This window comes from Lontra canadensis, unplaced genomic scaffold, assembly GCF_010015895.1.
Source record: "Lontra canadensis isolate GAN:19392208 unplaced genomic scaffold, GSC_riverotter_1.0 scaffold17, whole genome shotgun sequence".
Taxonomy (NCBI): Eukaryota; Metazoa; Chordata; class Mammalia; order Carnivora; family Mustelidae; genus Lontra; species Lontra canadensis.
The window spans coordinates 14,252,712-14,268,256 of NW_022631011.1; the positions used below are offsets into that span (position 1 = coordinate 14,252,712).

General features: G+C 38.4%; 1 protein-coding gene across 3 annotated transcripts in view; it reads left to right on the forward strand.

Moving 5' to 3' along the window:
• Window positions 1-10,047: 10,047 nt before the first annotated feature.
• The window catches only part of TRAPPC8 (trafficking protein particle complex 8), a 75,299-nt gene continuing 69,801 nt past the window's right edge, over window positions 10,048-15,545 (forward strand). Inside the window, exon 1 of one of the 3 annotated variants that reach the window (XM_032859688.1) lies at window positions 10,048-10,613. In XM_032859688.1, the coding sequence (XP_032715579.1) occupies window positions 10,457-10,613 (157 nt within the window). In that variant the 5' untranslated portion in view covers window positions 10,048-10,456. The remainder of the gene's footprint in view (window positions 10,614-15,545) is intronic. The other 2 variants (XM_032859689.1, XM_032859690.1) reach the window with 2 other exon arrangements.

Here is a 15,545-nt window from a genome sequence, read left to right on the forward strand (position 1 = left end):
GAAAGCACAATTGATTTTTTTATCTTTTTTCTAGCAAACGTGTAGAACTTTTTCTGTTGTAAATAAGTTTTCTATGATAATAATATAAATTTCTCTCTAAATAATAGCATCTGCCAAATTATGACTTATTTTACTTTTCTTTGTGATCCAAAAACCATATATTTCTTTCTTGCCCTATTATACTAACTAAGACCTTCAGTAGTATGCTGGATAGGAGCAATGACAAGTGTGCGTTCTTAACTAAAGAAGCCTGTTTATCAAGAGGACTTACAATACTAAATGTTAATGTACCAAATAGAGAGCTTCAGATTACATAAAGCAAAAACTGGTAGAACTGAAATGAGGAATAGACCAATCTACAGTTATAGTCAGAGATTTCCATCTCTGATTATTAATTTATAGATATACTCTCTCAATTATTAATAGATATACAACACAAAAATTCACTTTAAGTCTAAAGATACAGAGGGACATATCCTTCTATGAGGATAGATGTAAGGATATAAGAATAGATATAAGGACAATTTTGTGGGTTCAAGAGCATCCACAAAATAGATGTGTTGAAGTCCTAACCTCTATACTTATAAATGTGACCTTATTTGAAATAGGATCTTTGCAGATGTGATCAAGTTGATGAGGTCACACTGGATTACAGCGGGCCCTAAATTCAATGAGTGGTGTCTTTATAAGGAGGGAGAGATTTGAAGACACAGAGACATGGAGAAGCAATCCAAGTAATACCAGAGTCAGAGACTACAGCTGCCTCAAGCCAAGGAATGCCAAGGATTGTCAGTATGCAAAATAAGTTGGAAAAGGGGAGAAGAGGAGTCTTTTTTAGAGCCTTCAAAGGGAGTATGGCCCTGCTGACACCTTGATTTTGGACTTCTAGACTCCAAAGCTATGCAAAAATAAATTTCTGTTGTTTTTAAGCCACTCAGTTTGTGACAATCTTTTGTTACAGCAGCCCTAAGAATAAACAGATAATAAGATAACAGATAAATTTAACAGATATAAGAATACAAGGCAAAGATGTAGAAGACTTGAAGAACATGACCCATCAGTTACCTAATGAACATTTAGAGAACATCATCCCAACAAGAGCAGAATACATAACTTTTTTCAAGTATGCACAGAACATTTACCAAAACAGACCATATTCTGAGCCTTAAACCAACTCACAATAATTTAAAATTATACATTCATACAAAGTATATTCTGACCACGATGGCATTAAATTATGAATCAATAATAGAAACAAATCAAAAAAGAATCCCAAATATTTGAAAAATAACTGAAATTTTCATTATTTGAGATAACCTCCTAATTCAGGAGTGTGGATTTGAATGTTTTATATATATATACATATATATATGTATATGTATATGAACTTAGGAGTTGAATACTTTTATTCTCAGAGGTTTTTTTTTTTTCTTTCAGCAAAATTGTCTGGGTTTTCTGAGTATATAACAACCTGATTTTCTTTCCCAATATTTATACTACTTATTTTTATTTCATTTGCCCAAATTTTCAGAATAATACTAAATATTAGTAGTAATTAACAGTACTTTGTTCCTGATTTACACCAGAATGCCTCTGATGTTTATCAGCTGTGATCTTAAAAGTTAAGAACCATTGTTTAGAATCATGAGTTACTAGCATTCATACAACCCTTAATCTACAGGAGATGATTCTTGAGATCATAAAGGTTAAGTGACTAGTATTCCAAGATCTTAGAACTAAACAGTGGAAGAACCATGACTAGAATTTCTTTCCATTTATGGTTTTGTTGTTATCAAACTTTACAACACAACTTGTAATGGTTTTCCTCATCTCTAATCTTTTAACTGCAAATTATTGCAATTGCACTTTCTTTAAGTAACAAGTGTATTGAGATATAATACATATATATTATATATATTATATGAATATATATACATATATACATATATATTATATTATATGAATATAATTCATATAACATACAATTCATTCACTTAAATCATACAATACAGTGGCTTTTTAGCACATTCACAGAGTTATGCATGATAATCACAATTATTTTAGAATATTTTTATCACCCCCCAAAAGAAGCCTGGCAGTCCATAGCCATAACCTTCCAACTCTTCCACTCCTCCCCGCCACTTCTGCCCCCCCAGCCCTAACCTATTTTCTATTTTTATAGATGTACCTATTCTGGATATTTCATATAAGTGGAATCATATGTGGTCCTTTATGACTGGCTTCTTCCAGGTAGCATGTTTTTAAGGTTCATCCATGTTGTAGCATGTATCAGTAATATTAATAATAATATTCTGTTGCATGGTATATACTTATTCATCAGTTGGTGAACATTGGGACTGTTTATTTTTTGGCTATTGCAAATAATACCATTATGAATGTTCATATATAAATTTTTATGTGGACATACATTTTCATTTCTCCTAGATGGAAAAGTGCTGCATCATATGGTAGCTCTATGTTTAGTAGCTGAGAAACTCAATGTTTGAGGAGCTGTTTTCCAGACCACGGCACCACTTCAACCTTCCCAGTGGCAGTATAGGAAGTCTCAAATTTCTCCACATCCCTGTCTCACTTGTTATTCTTTGTTCTTTGATATAGACATCCTAGTGGGTGTGAGGTGGCATTTTAGTATGGCTTTGATTTTCATTTTGCTGATGATTAATGATGTTGGACATCCTTTCATGTGCTTATTGACTATTATCTTTCTTTGGAGAACTCTATTCATATCCTTTGCCCCCCCACCCCACTTTTTTAGAGATTTTATTTATTTATTTACTTGAAAGAGAGAGAGAGAGTTAGAGAGAGCATGAGATGGTGGAAGGGCAGAGGGAGAAGCTGACTCTCCCCTGAGCAGGGAGACCAATGCCGGACTCGATTCTGGAACTCCAGGATCATGACCTGAGCTGAAGGCAGTTGCTTAACCAACTGAGCCACCCAGGGGCCCCTTCGCCCATTTTTTTAACCTTGAGAATATTTAAATGTTTATTGACAGTTCAAGTTTCCTCTTTTGTGAAATGACTTTCTGTCACTTGTCTATTTTTCTATTGTATTGTTTCCTTTTTTTTTCTTATTAATCATAGTTCTTTAGTGTAGATATGTATCTTTCACATTTGTAGCTTGTATTTTTGCTATCTTTGTGGTCTTTTGATGAAAAAAAGATCTTAAATTCAATTACTAATCTTTTCTGTTAGGATAAGCACTTTTGGAATCTTGCTTAAGAAATCTGTCCCTCCTAGGGGCATCTGGGTGACTCAGTCAGTTAAGCATCCAACTCTTTTTTCTTTTCTTTTTTTTTTTTTTTAAGATTTTATTTATTTATTTGACACAGAGAAACACAATGAGAGAGGGAACCTAAGCAGGGGGAGGGGGAGAGGGAGAAGCAGGCTTCCCGGTGAGCAGGGAGCCGATGCAGGGCTTGATCCCAGGACTCTGGGATCATGACCTGAGCCAAACTGAGACTCTAAACCATTTAAGCCACTCAAGCACCCCTAAAATGAGTACAATTTTGTTTCTTCCTTTTCTTTTTTTGTTTTGTTATGTTTTAAGTTTTATTTATTTATTTTAGAGAGAGAGAGCTAGCACAGGGAAGGGCAGAGGGAGAGGGAGAGAGAAACTTTAGCAGACACCTCATTGAGCCTGGAGCCTGACATGGGGCTTGATATTATGACCCTGAGATCATGACCTGAGGCAAAACCAAGAGTCGGAAGCTTTACTGATTGCACTACCCAGGTGCCCCTTGTTTCTTCCTTTTGAAATCCTATAAGTTTTGCTTATTTTTTTCTTCTTTAGCTGCTCTTATAGAAAGCTAGAAAAGTACTGAATAGAAACAGTGATAATGGATATCTTTGTTTTATCCTGATTTTAAAGTAAATGATTCTTATATTTCACCATTGAGTATAATATGGATTATTGCTACATTTTTACCCAGTTTTGGGAAGTAAAAATACATAATTTAAAAGTAAATAGTAAAAAAAGCAAGCATCAATATTATCTCTTATTTTAGAAGCATAAGGGAGAAAAACAATTATAAAAGATTTTTTACCTACAGATTTAATTAAAGAAGATGTATATGGAGCTTAAATACCTATAATAAGTATAAAATAGAATTATGGGCATCTGATTCAGCAAAGAAGTCAAACTCTCACTCTTTGAGGATGATGATACTTTATGTGGAAAACCCAAAAGACTCCACCCCAAAACTGCTAGAACTAATACAGGAATTCAGTAAAGTGGCAGGATATAAAACCAATGCACAGAAGTCAGTTTCATTTTTATACATCAACAACAAGACAGAAGAAAGAGAGATAAAGGAGTCAATTCCATTTACAATTGCACCCCAAACCATAAGATACCTAGGAATAAATCTAACCAAAGAGACAAAGAATCTGTATTCAGTAAACTATAGAATACTCATGAAAGAAACTGAGGAAGATACAAAGAAATGGAAAAACATTCCATGCTCAGGGATTGGAAGAACAAATATTGTGAAAATGTCTACGCTACCCAGAGCGATCTACACATTTAATGCAATCCCTATCAAAATACCATCAACAGAAATGGAATAAATAATCCTAAAATTTATATGTTATCAGAAAAGACCCTGAATAGCCAGAGGAATGTTGAAAAGAGAAGCAAAGCTGGTGGCATCAAAATTCCAAACTTCAAGCTCTATTACAAAGGTGTAATCATCAAGACAGTATGGTACTGGCACAAAGACAGACACATAGATCAATGGAACAGAATAGAGAGCCCAGAAGTGGACCCTCAACTCCATAATCAACTAATCTTCGACAATGGAAAAAAAGATAGTCTCTTCAACAAACGGTGTTGGGGAAATTGGACGGCCATATGCAGAAGAATGAAACTGGACTGTTTCCTTATACCACACACAAAAACAGACTCAAAGTGGATGAAAGACCTGAATGTGACACAGGAACCCATCAAAGTCTTTGAGGAGAACACAGGCAGCAACCTCTTCAATCCGCAGCAACTTCTTCCTAGAAACATCCCCAAAGGCAGCGGGAACAAGGGCAAAATTGAGCTATTGGGACTTCATCAAGATAAAAAGCTTTTGCACAGCAAAGGAAACAATCAACAAAACCAAAAGACAACGGACAGAATGGGAGAAGATATTTGCACTTGACATATCAGATAAAGGGCTAGTACTCAAAATCTATAAAGAATTTATCAAACTCAACACCCAAAGAACAAATAATCCAAACAAGAAATGGTCAGAAGACATGAACAGACTTTTCTGCAAAGAAGACAGCCAAATGGCCAACAGACACATGAAAAAGTGCTCAACATCACTTGGCATCAAGGAAATACAAATCAAAACCTCAATGAGATACCACCTCATACCAGTCAGAATGGATAATAATTAACAAGTCAGCAAGTGACAGACGTTGATGAGGATGTGGAGAAAGGGGAACTCTCTTACACTGTTGGTGGAATGCAAGCCAGTGCAACCACTCTGGAGAACAGTATGGAGGCTCCTCAAAAAGTTGAAAGGAAAGCTACCGTACTACCCAGCAATTGCACTGCTGGGTATTTACCCCAAAGATACAAATGTCATGATCTGAAGGGGCATGTGTACCCCAATGTTTAATAGCAGCAATGTCCACAATAGCCAAACTGTGGAAGGGGCCTAGATGTCCATCGACAGATGAATGGATAAATGGTGTATATATATATAATGGAATATTATGCAGCCATCAAAAATTGAAATCTTGCCATTTGCAATGTCATGGATGGAACTAGAGGGTATTATGCTAAGCGAAATAAGTCAATCAGAGAAAGACAATTATCATATGATCTTGCTGATATGTGGAATTTGAGAAAGCAGGCAGAGAGGATCATGGGGGAAAAGAGGAAAAAATCAAATGGGATGAAACCAGAGAGGGAGACAAACCATAAGAGACTCTTAGTCTCAGGAAACAAACTGAGGGTTGCTGGAGAGGAGGTGGGTGGGAGAAATGGGGTGGGGGGGCTGATGGATATTGGGGAGGGCATGTGCGATGTGAGTGCTGTGAATTGTGTAAGACTGATGAATCACAGACCTGTGCCCCTGAAACAAATAATATATGTTAATAAAAATAAATAAATGAAAAAAATAGAATTATGGGCTTTGGAGTGAAAAATTGTAGCTATGATTTACCCTTAAAATAATCAGGAAATGGATGTCATGTTAATTTTAGAACATTAATAAATAATTTTAAAACATTCCAGTGCAGTAAATAAAATTAAAAAGGGGGGCCAATAGATGGATTATATATTAAGTCATTTTTTCCTCCTAGATTTTTTTTTAATTTTTTTAAAAAGATTTTATTTATTTATTGGACAGAGATCACAAGTAGGCAGAGAGGCAGGCAGAGAGAGAGGAGGAAGCCAGCTCCCTGCTGAGATTCTGGGATCATGACCTGAGCGGAAGGCAGAGGCTTTAACCCCCTGAGCCACCCAGGCACCCCCTTCCTCGAGTTTTAAAGAAACATAATGTAAAATCTTTTTTTTTTTTTTAAAGATTTTATTTATTTTATTTGACAGACAGAGATCACGAGTAGGCAGAGGCAGGCACAGAGAGAGGAAGGGAAGCAGGCTCCCTGCTGAACAGAGAGCCGGATGCGGGACTCTATCCCCGGACCCTGGGATCAAGACCTGAGCCGAAGGCAGAGGCTTTAACCCACTGAGCCACCCAGGTGCCCCCATAATGTAAAAGCTTTGAGCTTAAAAAACTTTTAATGTATAAATATGCTGGGTATCCCCTGACCTCCCACACTCGGATATACAGGTAGCTATTACCTATGTGATATTACTACTACCTATGTGATAACTATGCAACTATGTAATTAAGAGTGGTTTTTTTAACCAGGTTTTAAAGCCAATACTCAATAGCGCCATCTACCGTTGACACAATGAAATTTAATAATAATGGAAAGAATAATAGGTTCTCAGATCTTCACGTTGAAATGAATACAAGAAATCTTCTAGCCCCAACTTTCTAAGCTTACAGGTAAAGAATGTGAGGCTCAGAAAATATAAGTGATTTGTCAAATCCACAGATTTCTTGCTAAATTTCTGTAGGTGCTTTCAAAGGAAGAAAACAAGGAAAAACAATTTATCCTAGTGATCACATCTCTAGGGTTAAACTGTGCTGGTTCTCTTCCTGACTCCAGTGTGATTATCTTTGGGGAAATTAAATAACTGTTCTGTGATTCAGTTTTTACATCTGAGAATTGGCAGTGCATGCACTTCTCAGGGTTTATGTGAGAAGCAGAAGCAGCAGAGAATATAAAAAATTATGCTTGGTAGATAGTGACCAATAATGGTGATACTATTTCTATCCACAAGTGGTAGCACTATTTTCGGACCCCCTCTCTGACTTCAGTGTCTGTGTTCTTTAAACTTGACTTCACCAGCCATCAGAAGAGACTGGCAATACCACATACAAAATAAAACAATCGATGAATGTTTGATAACACAGTATAGAGATAAATATAAGCCCATTGGCTTAGCATAAATTTTATGGCATTCTCTTATTTTGGGGAGAGAAGGAAGCTGCTTCTCATATTTAATATTGAAAAAGAGGTCCTTAGTTGTTTGTGTTATTGTTAACTCTTTTGTCCAACAAGTTGCCTCTCTTTTAGTGATAGACCCTATCCTCTTGAATTTGAGGGGGGACAAATGGCCAAAGCCTGGACAACCATAGCATCTCACTTTTCCTGGACACAGTGAATAGTCCAGAGGACGTGTGATGAAAATGGGACAGTGTCCAGAGGAATTAGAGAAATGAGAGATGTGTGGTATCTTGGACCCCATACAAATACATTCTGCAGGATACCTCATTCCTAATAAAGTGTGGTGGTGGACACCTTTGACTTTTTAAATAATATTCCCTCTCCTCTTCGTTTAATAAGAGAAAACTATGTTTTGGAGTCTCTTTTGGAGATATGTGTGATCGTGAGACTCACTGAGGCCAGTGGGATGTGAGTGAAATTATTGAATGCCATTAATACAATTTGATCCTAAACCATGTGATTTTCCATTCTCTTTTTTCCATTCCTGCAGCCTGGAAAGCAGATGTGGCAGTGACTCAGCATTAACCTTTAGATGAGAACATCTTAGAAGATGAACACCTTAGAAGACCAGGAGAGATTAGGGAAGAAATAGATTTTTACAGTGAGTTACTCACTGGAAACCCTATGCGTGAATGTGGTGTTAGACTATAAAGTCAATGCATAAGACAAAAATCCATTTAGGGTCAGCCATAAAAAGGAATGAAATAGTGATACATGCTACAACATGAATGAACCTTCCAAACATTATGCTAAGGAAGGAAGCCAGACACAAGTCACATATTGTATGATTCCATTTATATGTAATGTTCAGGATAAGTAAATCTATAAAGACAGAAAGTAGATTAGTGAGTTCCAGGGGTGGAAAGGTGAGGGGTATAGAGTGACTGCTAATGTGTACCAAGCTTCTTTTTAGGGTGATGACAATGTCCTGGAATTAGATAGAAGCAATTGTTGTTCCTCTTCAAAAATAATAGAAGCCACTGAAATGTCTACTTTAAAGGGATGAATTTTATTGAATGTGACTATCTCAAAAAAATTCATTTGGGCTAAATTACTCTTGAAAGTCCACTATCTCAAAAAAATTCATTTGGGCTAAATTACTCTTGAAAGTCCTTCTCAGAGAGGCTAATACAACGAGTTTTAACTTTAGTGTAAAAAGTATGTCGCCTTTTTAACTCTTACTTTGAGCTGAGTGCTAAATAAAGTAGTATGCGTGCACCGAGGAGCCCTCTTAACTAGAAAAATACGTTAACTTGAGTCATACTCACTTGTACGGATTCTCACGTAAGGAACTGAGATCTGAGGTATTCAAAAGGGAACGTGTACTCTGGGGATACAAGAAGAATTTCCAAGAGGCGCTCAGACACAAATAGTTTTAAAATGAATTTCCAAATCCTCAAGTTGCCCGTTATCTTTTCTAAATTGGTTTGCGGCTAAGCTGACAAGTCATTACGTCCTTTTGTCCTTTCCTACCTCTCATCTCAATTTACAGGAGGAAGGATACCTCTTGCCTGTCGTTAAGTTCTTACTACGGTAAAAACCTCAAGGCGCCAAATGATCCGACGATTTGAGATACCCGTGTTGGGGAAGCCTCCTTTAAATCAAGGTACCATAAAACTGCGATAGAGCATTGTATTTTTCCTTGCTTTACGTTTCTGGCAAACAACTCAGAAGGAATTCAAGCAATTCCGTGACACGATAGTAGAATCCCTTTCATTCACTTCTATTTATGTAAAGGAACAATCTCTAAAAGGGAACGCTAAGAACCGAAGCCAGTTTAGGACTCCATTTGATAAGTAATTACTGGCTTCCCACACCTCCATGGCTCCGAAGAAAACCTGCCAGCATAGTGAAATAAAGGAGACGCGGCTGCGGACGAAAGACACGGACGTTTGCAAGCACACTCTACAGCAGCGCAGCTTCCCCTTACACTCGCGTTAACTGCAGCACCCACAAGAGCACACAGCTCTGCTCACTGGTTGAGTCCACGTTCGTTCGTGGTAGTCCGTTTCTAAAAGCATGGCTGCGTTCAAGCGATACCAGCTCTGTTCAGGCCGGCGCCACGGGAACCACTCTTCCGTGAGCAGGTGCCCCTTGCTGTTCTACCCGGAGCTCGGGAAGCAGAGCGAACAGCCACATTATTTGCCTATTGTTTTTAGGGAGAGCCTTTGGGGCTCCAAACAGACCCGGCTCGCGCGTAAAGCGAGCGAGCGCCCCCTCCACTGTGACTGCACGGATCTCGAACGCTGACCTATACGCTCGCCCTTAGCACCTCCCTTGGCTTTGCCAAGCGCCAGTGTGAGAACCGGGCCTAGAGTGGCTCGTCTCCTCTTTGGCTCCGCCCATCGCGCTGGTAGCCCCGCCCCTCCCCGTAGAGGCCCACCCATCGCACCATTTCCGGCGCCAGCCTTCCTACCGGCCGCTGTCGCTCTTCACTTCCCTCTCCTCGGCTCTTCCCCCCGCCCCCATCGCCTCCTTTAATACCGTCACGTGAGGGGCGAGCGCGGGGCCTGCCGGGACGGGTACTGCCGGTGGGTCAGGGTTCGGCCTCAATATGGCGGTTCCGGTCGGGCAGTGACCAAGGTTTTGCCGTCGGGAGGATTAACTGGCGATTGTCGGCGTCTGCAGCTATCGGGGTGTAATGCGAGGACGCCGGGGCGAGCCCTGAGGAGCGGCGGTGCCGGGGAGGGGTCGGTGCTGTGTGGCCGGGAGCCGAGGGAGCGGCGTCTGTTCCTTCTGTGGGTCTCAAGGCTTCAGTGTGGGGCCCCGCCCGGCCGGGTTAGGCCGGCGGGCGGCGGCAGTAGCTGCTGCAGCCGCAGGATCAGCCTCTGAGAGTGGGCCGGAGGGCGGGCGCCGCCGCGATGGCCCAGTGTGTGCAATCAGTGCAGGAGCTAATCCCGGACTCCTTCGTCCCCTGTGTCGCCGCTCTGTGCAGCGACGAAGCCGAGCGGCTCACTCGTCTCAATCACCTTAGCTTCGCGGAGTTGCTTAAGCCCTTCTCTCGCCTCACTTCGGAGGGTATGTGGTCTCCTCCCTTTTTCACTGTGCTCCCTCAAACAGGGCCGGGAGAAGGAAGTTGGGAGCGGGCAGGGAAGAAAAGGGCGATGTTTACATCTTGGAGCAGGTAGAGTGGCGTCTGGGGCTGGGGCCCCGCGGTGTCTCCGGCGGCGGCTGGGGGAGGGGCCATGAGCGAGGTTGTCAAGACTGCGCGGTCCTAACCTCCAGTTACTCTGGGCACTTTCCTTCTTCCCGGGACAAGCCGGGCTGCTCGGTAACTAGTCTAAAGAAAAACACGAGCGCCGGAGAAGGGCGTTGAGACGGTTTCCAACGGCCATAAAGAGGGAATTAGGAAGTTGCAAGGCGAGTGAAGGTAGGAAGATGCTGCCTCTTAGACCGATGAGGTCTTACTAAAGAAGACGAATCATCTTCCTCTGGGTGTTAAACTGGACTTTCAAAGTTGTCTTGAATATCACATTCTTCGGGTAATGGGGCCTTACTCTTTCTAAGCTTCTCATCAGTTATTTTATGTATTTTCTTTGAAAATATAAACATTTTAGTAGGTATATAATACTTAATCTCTTCCGAAAAAATTTACGAAAATAATAACTTGTAATAGCTTTGATGGACGAGAAAGTAAGGACAAGTTGTGATTAATCTAGATAGTTGGTGTTGAATAGATTTATAGGAATGGAAAAGTCCTAAAATTTAGTTTTTCAGATAAAAAAGTTTAATCAACAAGAGAAACGTGTCTTTTATTTAAGAGTTACCTGTTTTCTCCACCTTTAGTTTCTTTATTAGGGAGAAATAAGCATAATAAAACTCCTGAGTATTTAACCAATAATATATCTTTCTTTGTGAACAGAGCATAAAGTATAGGTGAAGTTCTTTGTTAAGGTCTGTATAAAATGAAGTGTTCTGTAACAAGGCTCTGTCAGTCGAACGACTATGATTATTATTTGGTTATGATGATTTTTCCACAAAATATGCTGTGCCATAAATTTATGTATTTACATGCCGCAGGTGTGTATTCTTTGGGAGAATAGCTCCATAAGTTCACTTTATTATTTAAAGGAGAGCAGGAGCTGTCCAAAAAAAGTTTGGGAACCCTTGGATTTCTTCAGCTTGTACCTTAGCCATCAGTCTCAGCTCCTCCAGTGTTGCACTAAATCAACAAGAACAACAAAGTGCCCTACATTCTTAAAGTCTTTAAAAAAAAAAATGTGAGAATCTGTTTGACTTTGATGTGTATGCCCTTTCCTGCTTTGTTAATAAAGAATAATAATGCTAATACTTGATACCTGCTGTATTTAGCTTTTCTCTTTTAGTTCTCATTGAATCCTGTGAGGTAGCTAACTTATCACCATATTAAATTTGGGAACACTGAAGCATAGAGATGTTAATTTGTCCACAGTATTCAACGTAGGAAAGATTTAAAAACAGGCGGTGTGACTCAAGGGGTTCTTAAGTCATCTTATCTCCTGGCAATAGGATCGTTTATTCACACTAGAGAACAGTGCTGTCCAGTAGAAATACAATGGTATTCACATACACAATTTTAAATTATTTCATAGTCACACTGTAAAAAAAAGTAGAAAATCAGGTGAAATTAGTTTTAATATTTCCAAAATTCTAGCATTTCAACATGTAATCAGTATATAACATCTTTGTATTTTACATTTTTTCTGTTGCCAAGTCTGAACTTTGGTATGCTTTTAAACATTTTTATTATTTATATTTTAGTTTGGACTAGACATTTCAGTTACCCAATGGCCACATCTGGCTTCTGCCTTCTGCAGTGAGTAAGGGCTCACTTCAGCATTCTGATTTCCTTTTGTAAACTGCAAAAGATTTAGGGAAGAAATACAATGAATTGGACTTTCATGGTTAAGTAGAAAGTTGATGGAAAGGAAAAGCGCCAGCATTCCCTGTTGAGGAGGGGAATGAAGTTAGAACAGCATGGGCAAAAGGTATAAATTATGATTGAGTGGTTGGGGAACAGTGAGGAAATTTTCCCTATCAGAGTGTAAGATAGTTAAGGGAAGATTCCTAGACAAGGGAGGGTCTTGAATTCTAGGAAAGAGATTTTGGATTTCATATCTAATTGTTAAGTGTATGACAGTGACAGATTCTTGTGCAAGGGTAGCAAATTGGGGAGATTGGAATTGTTTGGTATTTAAGGGTAAGTAGGAGTTGATAGCCATTTCAAAGTTTAAAATGATTAGACATAGACTTTGGTGGTGGTATTAGCAATCCGGTGAAAAGGACTTAATTTTTCTGTGGTTTAATTTTTTTGCTGGTGAATTAATTTTGGGGTTCTTTGCCATCCGGAAAAGGCTACTTTTTTTTTTTTTTTGGTCTCAAGTGTAGGGACTCTTCTAAGTTAGCTTATCTTTAGGCAATGAGGCATGAGAATATAACTTCAGCACATAATTTAAGAATACAACTAACCACAACAGCTAAAATTTCCTTAGAAGGAGAAAGGAATGTTAAAAAAAATTGGACTCCATTTCTGACCTGCAGGTATTTGAGGTCAAACCTTGCTTTGACTACGGAGGTAGCAATGTACACTGTTGAGGATTTCCAGGGGACTTTTTTTTGTCTTTTTTCTTTTTTAAGATGTCAGTAGAAAAACATGGTGTAAAGCTGTAATGGGAGGGTTGAGAAAACAAATTTGAATGCCGTGCATGTGTAGCACCTCAAATACACCTTGATGTATTAGGCAGTGGAGAACCATTCTAGATTCCTTGGATAAATTTTTTTAAACCCAACAAGTATTTCTTTATATTAAATAATAGTGTTATAATTTTACGATCATTATGCTAGATCTCATTTAAGTCTCATTATATTTGAGATTTAAAGAATATATTTGTGTCATTTCAACACAAAGTTTGTAACCATAATACTGCTTGAGAAATTTCCACTGGCCAGCCATTTCAACGAATAATGGTGATAGTATTACTTAACCAAACCTCACTGTTTTTGCTGTCATAATGATAGTTCTTCAATAATTCTGAGCGGTTTTCAGCACATCATTCAGACATTTATAAGGAAATTTCACTTAAACACCAGCTTTTGAAAGTATTTGGTTTTTGCTTTCAAAAGGTATATATTATTTTAAATTGACTAAATTTATTTAAGGGTTTAAAAAAGAATAGAATGTAGTTTTTATGTAAATCTTGAATATTTTCTGAAGGGCCTTTGAAGGATACTCACTGCCTCTAGTTTTCTTAAGTTTCTTTTAAAAAGTTATTCATCAAAAAATATTTCATCAGTCTTAACTACTTCAAGTACCAAATGATAAATTCAAGCCAAGTTTTCAAAATTTAGATACATGTATATATTGTTTGTGTCATTTTTTGTACAAGTTAGGATTTTTTTTTCCCCAGCAATTGAGATAAAACAGGTGAAGTTTCTTGTGCTAGGTAAAAACATAAAAGATATCATTATTTCATTTTTAAAATATATTCCATAGAACACCCGAAGTGTTATATACTCTCTGGAAATGAATTTTGTGATCAAATAAGTTTCCTAATAAATGTGTTTGGGAGAATTACAGTGTCATTTAACGTATTAAAAGCTCCGGGAAGACCTGGTATAAAGAGACATTTTAAAAACTTAATTCTATACTTCTCAAATTTATATGGAATTGATTTTTCTAAAACAGCTCTTAACTAGCTTGAGGAAAGAGTATTCCATGGAACTGCACATACTGGGAAATGTTACTTTATAATAACAGTATTCAAGAAATTATATGGCAACATAAAAATTAAGACGGTAACAGAGCTGAATTTTATTTTGAAATTGAGGTGTTATGTGATCTATAAAGTCAGCTTTTGTGATCCTGTACTGTTAATGAAGCCAAGCTTTTGAATTTTTCTGTGATTTTTTTAAGAGCTTTTCTCTTAATCATTCTTAGCTCTTATCTTCCTTTTTATTAGGTTAGTTTTGTGATATTCCCATGTTTTACTTATCTATTGTTGTATAACAAATCACTCCAAAATTTAGCACCTTGGTGGGGAAAAAAGCATTTATTATCTCTCAGTTTTTCAGGCATCTTGAAGTGGCTTAACTGGGTGGCTCTGGCTCAGGATCTTTCTTGAGGTTGTAGTGGAACTATTGGCCGAGACCATAGTCATCAGGGGCTGGAGGATCTGCTTCCAGGCTCACTCCTGTGATTGTTGGCAAGTCTCATTTCCTCACTAGATGTTGTCCTGAGACCTCTGTTCTGTGCCCTGTAGGACTCTCCACAGACTCCCTGAGTTTCCTCATGGTGAGGCAGTTAGATTCTCTCAAAGGGAGTGACGAGAGAACCCATGATAGGAGTGTACTCTTGTAACCTTATTTCAGAAGTAATATGCCCTTGTTATTGCTGTGTTCTTTGGTCACATATGCCAACCCTGGGATGTGGGAAGGGACTACACAAGAGTACATATAACATAAAGTATGGGTTCATTGGGGACCATTTCAGAAGCTGGCTGCCACATCTGTTAACTCATTTCTGGATTTATTAGTAGGATACCTAATAAATTACCTCTGAACAAAGGGCAAAAATAGAATGCTTTTTTTTTTTTTTTTTTTAAGGTAATCTTTACCTTCACTGTGCAGCTCTAACTCACAACCCCTCCCTCCCCACCACGGACCAAAAGTCAGGTGCTCAATGGACTGAGCCAGGCAGGTACCACTAGAATGTCTTTTTTGGGGTTAACACTTAGGAATACTAAAAAATAATTAACCAATTTAAAATTTTGAGAGACATTTAATACACACCTAGCTACTTACATTATTTGACAATTATAGACCAACTTTGGGGAGAATACTTACACAATAGCTTCTTAAAATATCAGTAATACAACACGGTATTTTTGTATTTTTCATTTTTTTCTATTTCATAGTTGGACTGTCTTTGAAGTTTAATTAGGGAGAGAGGCTTGCGTGTGTTTATTTAAACTA